Raw genomic sequence first — 13,465 nt, 5'->3', positions numbered from 1 at the left:
AGTCACCAACAGTCCAATTTCGGTGTTGACGGGCACAGGTGAGGCTTAAAGCTTTGTGTCGTGCCTTCATCAAGCGTACACGAGTGGGCCTTAGCCTCCGAAAGCCCATATCGATGATGTTTCGTTGAATGGTTCGCACTCTGAGACTTGTCGATGGCCCAGCATTGAAATCTGTAACGATTTGCGGAAGGGTTGTACTTCTGTCACGTCGTTGGTCCCCTTCTTGCAGGGTCTTTCTCAGGTCGCAGCAGTGTCGGAGGTTTGGTGTTTTACCGGATTCCTGATATTCACGGTACACTCATAAAATGGTCGTATGGGAAAATAAGGAATTCACCGCTACCTCGGAGAAGCTGTGTCCATTTCTCGCGCGTCATCTCTAACCTAACGACCAAACTCACTTAAATCTTGATAACCTACCATTGTAGCAACAGCAACCGATCTAACAACTGCGCCAGACACTAGTCTTATATAGGGTGTTTCAAAAAGGTACAGTCAAACTTTCAGGAAACATTCCTCACACACAAATAAAGAAAAGATGTTATATGGACATGTGTCCGGAAACGCCTAATTTCCATGTTAGAGCTCATTTTAGTTTCGTCAGTATGTACTGTACTTCCTCGATTCACCGCCATTTGGCCCAATTGAAGGAAGGTAATGTTGACTTCGGTGCTTGTGTTCACATGCGACTCATTGCTCAACAGTACTAGCATCAAGCACATCAGTACGTAGCATCAACAAGTTAGTGTTCATCACGAACGTGGTTTTTGCAGTCAGTGCATTGTTTACAAATGCGGAGTTGGCAGATGCCCATTTGATGTATGGATTAGCACGGGGCAATAGCCGTGGCGCAGTACCTTTGTATCGAGACAGATTTCCAGAACGAGGGTGTCCCGACAGGCTGACGTTCGAAGCAATTGATCGGCGTCTTAGGGAGCACGGAACATTCCAGCCTATGACTCGCGACTGCGGAAGACCTAGAACGACGAGGCCATCTGCAATGGACGAGGCAATTCTTCGTGCAGTTGACAATAACCCTAATGTCAGCGTCAGAGGAGTTGCTGCTGTACAAGGTAACGTTGAGCATGTCACTGTATGGAGAGTGCTACGGAGAACCAGTTGTTTTCGTACCATGTACGGTGTGTGCGGGCACCATCAGCAGCTGATTGGCCTCCACAGGTACACTACTGCGAATGGTTCATTCAACAATGTGTCAATCCACATTTCAGTGCAAATGTTCTCTTTACGGATGAGGCTTCATTCCAACGTGATCAAATGGTAAATTTTCACAATCAACATGTGTGGGCTGACGAGAATCCGCACGCAATTGTGCAATTACGTCATCAACACAGATTTTCTGTGAACGTTTGGGAAGGCATTGTAGGTGATGTCTCGATTGGGCCCCATGCTCTTCCACCTACCCTCACTGGAGCACGTTATCATGTTTTCATACGCGATACTTTACCTGTGCTGCTAGAACATGTGCCTTTACGACACAGCATGTGGTTCATGCACGATGGAGCTCCTGCACATTTCAGTCGAAGTGTTCGTACGCTTCTCAACAACAGATCCGGTGACCGGTGGATAGGTAGAGGCGGACCAATTCCATGGCCTCCACGCTCTCCTGACCTCAACCCTGTAGACTTTCATTTATGGGGGCATTTGAAACCTCTTGTCTACGCAACCTCGGTACCAAATGTAGAGACTCTTCGTGCTCGTTTTGTGGACGGCTGTGACACAATACGCCATTCTCCAGAGCTGCATCAGCGCATCAGGGATTCGATTCGACAGAGGACATTGAGCATTTTCTGTAACAAAGTGTTTAAAGTCACGCTGGTACGTTCTGTTGCTGTGTGTTTCCATTCCATGATTAATGCGATTTGAAGAGAAGAAATAAAATGAGCTCTAACATGGAAAGTAAGCGTTTCCGAACACATGTCCACATAACATATTTTCTTTCTTTGTGTGTGAGGAATATTTCCTGGAAGTTTGGCCGTACCTTTTTGTAACACCCTGTAGAGGCGTTGCCGACCGCAGCGCCCTATTCTGTCTGTTTGCAGATCTTTGTATTTGAGTATCCATGCCTGTACCCGTGTGCTTGGCGCTTCAGTGTAAGTTCTTAATTTCATAAGTGCAGGGTTTCTGGATCAAATCGTGCTGCTCGTACTTTTTCTATTGCGACGTAGTTTGGGCTACAGAGTTATTATGACGCTATGACGCTGTAAATTATCAATATCTAATGAATCATTTATTATTTTTGTAGTATTTATCCTGAAAAAGGAGAAAGAAAATTGTTCGTAATGAGACTGGAAATGATTAAAAGACACACTAAACTTTCAATCAAATCAATATACTCATTGTATTTGTTATATTATATCTACATTTGTGACACGTACTATGTGTAAACTATGGAGCTCTGCACGAATCGTGATGATTATAATGATAGAAATATGGAAAACAATTATTATGACATACAGCACTTGTAATGAACTACGAAGTTTTGCATGTAAATGTTTTTTTTTTTCAAAGTGTCTATTGCAAAAGAAAATTGGTTTACATTCATAAGCGGTTCTCGGTCATCACAAAATTTCGCGGCGTACAAGACACATGTAAGCATATCACCGAATAATGGTGCAAGTAACAGATAGTGTACGACTGACTGAATTTTCTGCAGTGTTCTTTAGAAGCGCTCTCTCTCTCTCTCTCTCTCTCTCTCTCTCTCTCTCTCTCTCTCTCTCTCTCTCTCTCTCTCTTCTGTTCGATGATGTAAGCAGAGTTTTGTAGTCTTTTATGAGGTTCTTCACCTGTCTGCGAAGATAAACGTCCGCTGCACGAGCGGAGTACATTTTTGGAGAAATTACTTTAATACTGCAAGTTGGCAGACCATATCCACCTTGAAAAGCAAAAAAGAGAACCGACAACGAGGTTCGATGCTGGGACCCCGTCCATATGAAACCGGGCGCTTACTCGCACATATGCAGACTCTTCGAATACTAGCCATCGTACAAAGTTCATAAGCAAGCCTAAAATTTTCAAACTAGATTATCTCGATAACAGTTTAGAGTTGTGTCGTCTTGTTTACACGTATGTAGCCGTGTCCTACACAGCGTGTCACTATGAATCGTGACGGGGTATTTGTGCGGTCCCTTTGTGGTATGTTAGGTTTAACACGAGAGAGGCAATTGTGACGTTGCGGTTGATAATGGAAGCAAGGCTAAAGAACAATCAAGACACGTTCATAGGATCTGTCGACCTGGAAAAAGCGATTGACAATGTAAAATAATGCGAGATATCCGAAATTCTGAGAAAAATAGATGTAAGCTATAGGGAGAGACAGGTAATATACAATATGTACAAGAGCCAAGAGAGAATAATAAATGTAAACGACCAAGAACGAAGTGCTCGGATTAAAAATGATGTAAGACGGGGATTTAGTATTTCGCCGCTACTGTTCAATCTGTGCATCGACGCAGCAATGATGGAAATAAAAGAAAGTTTCAGGAGTGGGATTAAAATTAGTGGTGGTGGGATATCAATGATACGATTCGCTGATGACATTGCTATCCTAAGTGAAAGTGAAGAAGAATTGCATGATCTGCTGAATGGAATGGACAGTCTAATGAGTACAGAATATGGGCTGAGGATAAATCGAAGAAAGGCGAAGGTAACGAGAAGTAGCAGAAATGAGGACAGCGAGAAATTTAACATCAGGATTGATGGTCACGAAGTAGATGAAGTTAAGGAATTCTGCTATCTAGGCAGTAAAATAGCTAATGGCGGATGTAGTAAGGAGGGCATCAAAAGCAGACTAGCAATGGTAAAAAGAGCATTCATTCCTGGCCAAGTGAAGTCTACTAGTATCAAACATAGGTCTTAATTTGAGGAAGAAATTTCTGAGAACGTACGTCTGGAGTACAGCATTGTATGGTAGTGAAACATGGACTATGGGAAAACCGGAACAGAAGAGAATCTAAGCATCTACATCTACATTTATACTCCGCAAGCCACCCAACGGTGTGTGGCGGAGGTCACTTTACGTACCACTGTCATTACCTCCCTGTCCTGTTCCAGTCGCGTATGGTTCGCGGGAAGAACGACTGCCGGAAAGCCTCTGTGCGCGCTCGAATCTCTCTAATTTTACATTCGTGATCTCCTCGGGGGGTATAAGTAGGGGGAAGCAATATATTCGATACCTCATCCAGAAACGAACCCTCTCGAAACCTGGACTGCAAGCTACACTGCGATGCAGAGCGCCTTTCTTGCAGAGTCTGCCACTTGAGTTTGCTAAACATCTCCGTAACGCTATCATGCTTACCAAATAACTCTGTGACAAAACGCGCCGCTCTTCTCCGTCAACCCATCCTGGTACGGATCCCACACTGATGAGCAATACTCAAGTATAGGTCGAACAAGTGTTGTGTAAGCCACCTCCTTTGTTGATGGACTACATTTGAGACGTGGCTATACTGACGAATGTTGAAAATTAAGTGGACTGATAAAATAAGGAATAAGGAGGTTCTGCGCATAATCGGACAGGAAAGGAAGTGGAAAATACTGATATGGAGAATGGACAGGATGATAGGACATCTGTTAAGACATGAGGGAATGATTCCTACGGTACTAGAGGGAGCTGTAGAGGGCAAAAGCTGTAGAGGAAGACAGAGATTGGAACACATCCCGCAAATTATTGAGGACGTAGGTTGCAAATGCTACTCTGAGATGAAGAGGTTGGCACAGGGGAGGAATTCCTGACGGGTAGTATCAAACAAATGAGAAGACTGAATCTTCCTGGCAGATTAAAACTGTGTGCCGGACCGAGACTCGAACTCGGGATGTAAAACTGTGTGGACGGGGCATGAGTCGTGCTTGGGTAGCTCAGTTGGTAGAACACTTGCCCGCGTAAGGCAAAGGTCCCGAGTTCGAGTCTCGGTCCGGCACACAGTTTTCATCTACATCTATATGGTTACTCTACAATTCACACTTAAGTGCCTGGCAGAGGGTTCATCGAATCATTTTCATACTACTTCTCTACCATCCCACTCTCGAATGGCGCGTGGGAAAAAGGAATACCTAAATCTTTCCGTTCGAGCTCTGATTTCTCTTGTTTTATTATGATAATCATTTGTCCCTACGTAGGTGGATGCCAACAAAATATTTTCTCATTCGGAAGAGAAAGTTGGTAATTGAAATTTCGTAAATAGATCTCGCCGCAAAGAAAACTGCCTTTGTTTCAGTGGCTGCCACCCCAACTCACCTATCATATCAGTGACACTCTCACCCCTATTACGGGATAACAGAAAACGAGCTGCCCTTCTTTGCACTTTTTCGATGTCCCCCGTCAAACCCACGTGATAAGCATCCCATAACGCGCAGCAATATTCCAGCAGAGGACGGAAAATTGTAATGTAAGCTCTCTCTTTAGTGGGTTTGTCGCATCTGCTAAATGTTCTGCCAACAAAGAGCAGTCTTCGTTTCGCCTTCTCCACAATATTATCTATGTGGTCTTTCCGATTTAAGTTGCTCGTAATTGTAATTCCTAAGTATTTAGTCGAATTGACAGCCCTTGGATTTGTGCGGTTTATCGTATACCCAAAATTTATCGGATTTCTTTTAGAAAGGAAGTTTCATATCAGCGCACACTCCGCTGCGGAGTGAAAAATATCATTCTGAAGTCAGAAGACTGATGACCGAAAGAAAAGGTTTAACACATCACACAGTTTCATGGTCTCAGGTTCATTTTTCAATGTGATCTTCAAAACTATATGATGATTCCCACCCGTACAGCACATCTAACACAGTAATGTGAATCGTGTGACGGAGGCCACTTTCAGAATGTTTTCTTAGTTTGTCAGTTTCCCGTGACGTCATACTACCTTTTGAACAGCTTTTAGTGTTGCGGCTAGTGTTAACTATTTTTGTGGAAGTCTCAAAATGTCACTCTGTAGTCACTGAGATCTATTCGCGACCAGATTCGACGCCCAAACGGCTTCTCAACATCTCTACAGTGCTTCGCCCCGTCCAGAACTCGGCGTAATCGGTACAAGTGTCTCCGGGAACAGAGCGAGGGAACGTGTCGTGCTGGTGTGGGAGTGGGCGCGCCCTGGCAGCCGGCTACGGTGCCACAGAAGGCACTTCCTGGAGTCGCCGCGCGACCTCCTACAGGGCAATCTGAAAGCTGGCGGAAGCCCGAACAGCGGGACGCACTTCCCAGAAACACCTGTTGCCGACACTTGCGAAGGCTGCGTGCCTTTCAGCACCACTCAGGCAGGAGTCAGTGGGGCAGGTTCTCAGAGGTGGGTTACGGAGTTACTCATGTCGTTGATAGGAGTCTACTGGGGTACACTTATACAGGCTGTTACAAAAAGTCACGGCCAAACTTTCAGGAAACATTCCTCACACACAAATAAAGAAAATATGTTATGTGGACATGTGTCCGGAAACGCTTAATTTCCACGTTAGAGCTCATTTTAGTTTCCTTAGTATGTACTATACTTCCTCGATCCACCGCCAGTGGGCCCAATTGAAGGAAGGTAATGTTGACTTCGGTGCTTGTGTTCACATGCGACTCATTGCTCTACAGTACTAGCATCGAGCACATCAGTACGTAGCATCAACAGGATAGTGTTCATCACGAACATGGTTTTGCACTCAGTGCAATGTTTTCAAATGCGGAGTTGGCAGATGTCCAATTGATGTATGGATTAGCACGGGGAAATAGCCGTGGCGCGGTACGTTTGTATCGAGACAGATTTCCAGAACGAGGGTGTCCCGACAAGAAGACGTTAGTAGCAATTGATCGGCGTCTTAGGGTGCACGGAACATTCCAGCCTATGACTCGCGACTGGGGAAGACCTAGAACGACGTGGACACCTGCAATGGACGAGGCAATTCTTCGTGCAGTTGACGATAACCCTAATGTCAGCGTCAGAGGAGTTGCTGCTGTACAAGGTAACGTTGACCACGTCACTGTATGGAGAGTGCTACGGGAGAACCAGTTGCTTCCGTACCATGTACAGCGTGTGCAGGCACTATCAGCAGCTGATTGGCCTCCACGGGTACACTTCTGCGAATGGTTCATCCAACAATGTGTCAATCCTCATTTCAGTGCAAATGTTCTCTTTACGGATGAGGCTTCGTTCAAACGCGATCATATTGTAAATTTTCACAATCAACATGTGTGGGCTGACGACAATCCGCACGCAATTGTGCAATCACGTCATCAACACAGATTTTCTGTGAACGTTTGGGCAGGCATTGTTGGTGATGTCTAGATTGGGCCCTATGTTCTTCCACCTAGCTCACTGGAGCACGTTATCATGATTTCATACTACCTGTGCTACTAGAACATGTGCCTTTACAAGTACGACACAACATGTGGTTCATGCACGATGGAGCTGCTGCACATTTCAGTCGTAGTGTTCGTACGCTTCTCAACAGCAGATTCGGTGACCTATGGATTGGTAGAGGCGGACCAATTCCATGGCCTCCACGCTCTCCTGACCTCAACCCTCTTTACTTTCATTTATGGGGGCATTTGAAAGCTCTTGTCTACCCAACGCCGGTACCAAATGTAGAGACTCTTCGTGCTCGTATGTGCTGTCCGTTTACAGACAAACAAAAGAATAAAATTTCTGAAGAATTGTTAGATTTCTGCAAGAGAAAGTGTTTCACGAAATGACCAACTCAGTAATTTGTTGGTCCACGCCTGGCCCTTACGCAGGCAGTTATTCGGCTTGGCATTGACTGATACATTTGTTGGGAGTCGTCCTCAGGGATACCGTTGCAAATTCTGTCCAATTGGCGCGAAAGCTCATCAAAATCCCGAGTGGCTGAAGGGCCATGCTCATTATGCTCCAAACCTTCTCAGTTGGGCAGAGACCTGGCGACGTTGCTAGCCAACAAAGGTTGTAGCAAAGCACGAAGATAAGCAGTAGGAGCTCTCGTCGTGTGTTATCTTGCTGAAATGTGAGCCCACGATGGCTTACCATGATGGGCAATGAAATGGGGCGTAGAATATCGTCCACGTAATGCTGTTCTGTAATGGTGTCGCCGATGACACAGGGATCCTGCCATGAAATGAAATGGAATGGCATACTAGATAACCATCCCTGGTTTTTGGACTGTATGGCGTGTGACGGTCAGGATTGTTTACCACCACTGCCCGTGGCGTCTCCAGAGACATCTTCAGCCTGGAATCTCGTTGGCTCGAGTAGAACTATCTTCAGTGATGAGTCCCGCTTCGAACTGAGCCCTGGCGACCAGCGAAGTCGTGTCTGTAGACGCCTCGGACAGCTGTGCGCACCAACCTGACTGTCACGCAGCATTTGGCCCAACAAACAGTAGTGATGGTCTGAGGTGGTTGTTATCCGCAGAAGTCTTTCAGCGCAGTGGTACGTAGAGGATGTTCTACAGCCCGTTGTGTTTCTTTTCACGGCAAGCCATCATGGGCTTACAGTTCAGCAAGATAATACCATCCCACATACGGCGAGAGTTTCTACTGGTTTTCTTCTTGCTTGCCAAAGCCTACCTTGGGAGTAAGGTTGCCGGATCCCCCTAATTGAGAACGTTTGGAGAATTATGGGCAGGGCCCTCCAACCAGCTTGGGAGTTTGGTTATTTAATGCGGCAGTTGGAGAGAATCTGACGCGATATCCCTCAGGAGGACATACAACTACTATATCGACCACTGCCAAACCGAATAACTGCTTGCATAAGGGCCAGAGATAGACACTGCTATTGACATGTGTTCTTGACATGCTCAATCTGTGAAGCTTGAATAAATGATCCAATTTTTCTGAAATTTTAATCATTTGTTTTTCTGTACATGTACATTATATCTAACAATTTCCGTTCCATTCGGATTATTCCTTCGTGATGCGTAGTTTTTTTTGTCTTCTAGTATAAACAAGTTACTCAGTAACCTGAAATCACACTGTGTTGAGGACGCTTTTGCTTTGCTAACAATGCAGGGAGTAACTAAATTCCCTTTGCAGAGTTCGAGGACAGGTTCCTTACACCAAAACAAGAAAGTATTGTAAACATTGGCTCTAAAGTGCATAGTTAAGACCTATGTACACTTCCTTAATAGAAGAGACGTGTTTCACTATAGCGGAGATGAGCAAATGCTCAGACTTAAAGTAAACGTTTTAGAGCCCATGCTTACTGGATGTGTTTTCCCTTATTTTGGTCCACTCCGCCTCCTCCGAAAACATGGAACGCTTTCTGTAGAAGAGATGTGTTTCACAGTATCGAAGATGAAATGGACCTCATAGCTCTTAAGGTAGAAATTTTTGTTTCTTTTTTTTCGGTGTAACGACTCTGTCACCTAAAGTATGTAAAAGGAAATTAGTTACACCAATGGCAAGGAAAGCGTTTCTGAAGAAGAGAAATTTCTTAACATCGAGTATAGATTTAAGTGTCAGGAAGTCATTTCTGAAAGTATTTGTATGGAGTGTAGCCATCTATGGAAGTGAAACATGGACGATAAATAGTTTAGACAAGAAGAGAATAGAAGCTTTCGAAATGTGGTGCTACAGAAAAATGCTGAAGATTAGATGGATAGATCACATAACCAATGAGGAGGTATTGAATAGAATTGGAGAGGAGTTTGTGGCACAACTTGACTAGAAGAAGGGATCGGTTGGTAGGACATGCTCTGAGGCATCAAGGGATCACCAATTTAGTATTGGAGGGTAGCGTGGAGGGTAAAAATCGTAGAGAGAGATCAAGAGATGAATACACTAAGCACATTCAAAAGGATGTAGGTTGCAGTAGGTACTGGCAGATGAAGAGGCATGCACAGGATAGAGTGGCATGGAGAGCTGCATCAAATCAGTCTCAGGACTGAAGACAACAACAACAACAACAACAACAACAACGTATGTAATAAGTATACAGGAAATATCAGAGCAGTAATCGTGTGATTGTGTGTTTTTGTGTGTGTGTGTTTGTGTGTGTGTGTTTGTGTGTGTTTGTGTGTGTTTGTGTGTGTTTGTGTGTGTTTGTGTGTGTTTGTGTGTGTTTGTGTGTGTTTGTGTGTGTTTGTGTGTGTTTGTGTGTGTTTGTGTGTGTTTGTGTGTGTTTGTGTGTGTTTGTGTGTGTGTGTTTGTGTTTGTGTGTGTGTGTGTGTGTGTGTGTGTGTGTGTGTGTGTGTGTGTGTGTGTTTTTGTGTGTGTTTTACACTAACGTAGAGCAAACTGCCCTTTTTTCTTCCACGTGAAAGATTTCTGATTTGCTAGAGCAATTGTAAACAGCGATTCACGAAAAGAAATGCAACATTTTTCTTAACGCGTAGATTAAGGAATACGGAAAGAGATTTTTTTATAGTAAGGAGAATTTATCACTGCGTAAATGTAACAGCTACAGGTTGGTGGTAGTACTCGTCCGTATCCAAGCAGTACCTTGAGAAATGAGGGAAGAATATGTGACCAATGGAATGGCATTGTGGTTCAGTAAGCTGTGCATTCACGGTGACTATTCTTTATTCGAGTCAGAAACAAATAGAACGTATGTTTATCATTACAAACAAATAAAGAAATAAAGCACAATAAAGTTACGCAGCTGTGCAAGCAGTAGACCTTGTAGGGCAAGATGTAAGGCATGCTGAACACTCCAGCATGTGCTCCACGGTCTGTGGTTCTCCTCGGTCAGAGTTTGTGGTACCCGCAGGGAAGCACCATTTATGGAGGTAACTCCTGGACCGTCCAGCTCCAGAATGAAGACGGTCGAGTGGGCTTCACACGATCCAATTTTGTTCGTTCCCTGGTGGGTTTCCGAAATATTCTCAGTATTCTCAAATGAAGAAATCCACAGTTCTTTCCTTGTAGCTGCTGCCTTTTGAAAGACTGATATGCTCTCGAGGAAACTACTTCTGGGCCTCGACTTTGATGTTGCTGCAACGTGCCCACATAATGGACGGTTTTCTGACAAGCCTGATTTCTCCTTTCCGCATTGGCAGCTGCTTCATGATGAATGGCAGGTGGTTTGGTAGAAGTTACTAATGAACCTGATTTCCCGACCAATGTTTGTTGTGTCTCAATACAAATGAATTTGCCGATAATGTATTTTAGTATTCTGAACATATTATTTTGTGCTTTTACCATTCGCAATTAGTACATTCTTTGGTGGTTGTAAATTCTTCGCTTGTTTATTTTGTACCAGTATGCTCAATAACATCTTTGACGATAATGCCACGTAAGAAGCTAATAACACCAACCCCATGTCAAAGAAATGAAGATTAACTAGTGAAATACTGGTAAAACTGTCTATTTTTCCACTGTAGAGTTTTGCCAAGTACCGACACTGAAAACGACAGGAAAAAACAGAGACTCATCATCGCAAGTGTCGAAAGTTGGAGGGGGGGAGGAGGGGGTAGGTGATAATCTTTCATTGCCGTTTACTGAAGCCATACCCATTCGACAGAGAATCAGCCTCCTGCAGGCGTGTGAAAACTCAGTTAATAACTGTGGAAAGCCCATCAGAACAATAATGGTTGTAGTAGACATTACTGTTTGCTAGGAAAACAGTGTCCCTGGTAATAATCGCACGAGTTTAAGTCAAGGCTTGTATTTTTGTATTTGGAGTATTTATCTTTAAAGTTTACGTTCGCATGTCTTTTCATACTGAAGATCTTTTATCCTAAGATAGCATAATAGGCATATTTCGGTTCGAATTGTAAATGAATATGTACTTTAAAATATGTTCATTATAAATGAGTCCTTCGGTTTAAGGGGAACTCTTATAACAGTGGATTCTAATTATGGCAATACACGTGTATTTATACAGGTAGGATAGAGCTTATGTAAGTGTTTGTAGTTTTATTTGTGGTTGGAATGACTGCCCACGTTTATATCTGATTCTATACTCGAGTTAGTTCATGCGAGAATAGCATTAATGAAAAAAAAAAGCTTTGTATTCTATAAAAGACATTTTGCTTCAAGGAAATGCTTAAAAATACGATCAGCACCTTGATACTTTTGTTTCGATATTATCGAGATACCGAGACAATTTTGCTAGTTGGTTTCGACACCTTGGTATCTAATTTCGTATTCTAATGTCGCTGAGATCACTCTCTTTCTCCGACGCAAAGTAGGGGGAGGGAGGGAGAGAGGGTCAGCGTGCAATTCAAGTACTCTTGAGAGCCGGCCTTAGTTTTGGGAAGCATCAGTCACAGAAACTTTCTCATGTCGTCCTCGTCATTTCAGGTGCCGGGTGTCGGTGATGCCTGGATCTACAGCCACGCCTGCCTCTAGCCATTTCGGTGAGTATAGCGACTTTGCTTTCTCAGCAATTAACGGCAACTTGTCAGATGCGTAGCTCGTGCCGCTATGCAAAACTCGACAACACTGCAGTGAGCAGCCGACGATCGCTGTACACCAGCCGAGGGAAACGAAGTTAAATTGAAAAAAACAAATGTTAAACAATAGTTCAGTACACAGTGCATTTCAAAAATATATTTTTATTGAACAGATTTGTGACAGTCTAAACATTCATGGTGGTGTCTGTCTGTTCTATATCGTGTCTCCCTACCACTTTCGCTCAACGACGCTCTGAGCGTGTTTTTTAGGGAATTGACTAGTTTGAACCTGGGACCTGTTGCTGGTAAGGAGACGCCAGACCGCACATGACATGTAGAATTCAGAAGAGTTCAGTGAGACTAGCGATGATATAACCAAATACTTAATGATCTCAGCGTCTGCACCACTGCGCTCCCTGTAAAAGAATCTTAATACTAACTAAATTTAGTGGAAGGGGTTCAAGGCTTTCCTATTTTTAGTTATCTGGTAAAATAACGTCGAAAAAACAGTTAAGTTTACCATTGGAAATTTTATTCTACTCACAAAACATTGTTTCTAAATTGCACTATTGATAAAAGGAAGTGTTTTAATACAAGATGGTAAAAACCAACTGCGTTCAACAAAAATGTGAACTAATATTCCCTGAATGGGTTTCCAAGTTCTACAATGGATCGAAGGATGACCTATGCCATATCACATCCATAATCTAGGTTTAAATTAAGTTTCACAAAAGAGAAAACTATAAAAATGGTCTACAGTGACTCTCAATTATCTTTAATTACTTATCTAACTTGTCGTAAATTACAGTGGCTGATGTGGCTTCTCAATAACTATATAACAGAAAAATCATCGCGTTTCAGATTTTTACTTCAAGTGGCAAATGTGAACACCATGAGCTTTAATTGACGATCGACACTAGTATTACGCAAAAAATGGGATGTAACAGATGAGACTTCTGCAGTTCTAAGCTTTTTGCGCTCAAAAATGCGGCATCGCGTGCGTTCATTACCTTGTCGGTGTTTAGGCAGCGTCAGGGTGGCGGCCGGCAGCACAGCTCCGCTCACCTCACCATCTCGGAAGCAACTCTCCACTAACTTCCTTACTACAATTTACCGAAGTTGGTTTAAAAAAACTATCTGGCTGTGTTTTCATCTGACCAATCAGGGTCTCAAT

General features: G+C 43.5%; 2 protein-coding genes across 3 annotated transcripts in view; one reads left to right on the top strand and one right to left on the bottom strand.

Moving 5' to 3' along the window:
* LOC126281658 (zinc transporter 1) overlaps positions 1-13,465 on the top strand; it is a 556,713-nt gene that overhangs the window by 213,348 nt on the left and 329,900 nt on the right. For both annotated transcript variants that reach the window (XM_049980799.1, XM_049980800.1), the window contains exon 2: positions 12,200-12,255. In XM_049980799.1, coding sequence (XP_049836756.1) covers positions 12,200-12,255 — 56 coding nt within the window. The remainder of the gene's footprint in view (positions 1-12,199; positions 12,256-13,465) is intronic.
* LOC126281656 (protein SPT2 homolog) overlaps positions 1-13,465 on the bottom strand; it is a 518,200-nt gene that overhangs the window by 356,575 nt on the left and 148,160 nt on the right. The window lies entirely within an intron of this gene.

The sequence above is a fragment of the Schistocerca gregaria genome, chromosome 7 (assembly GCF_023897955.1).
Source record: "Schistocerca gregaria isolate iqSchGreg1 chromosome 7, iqSchGreg1.2, whole genome shotgun sequence".
Lineage (NCBI taxonomy): Eukaryota > Metazoa > Arthropoda > Insecta > Orthoptera > Acrididae > Schistocerca > Schistocerca gregaria.
The sequence above is the reverse complement of the archived record's forward strand: the minus strand, read 5'-3'. Positions and strand labels throughout refer to the sequence as shown.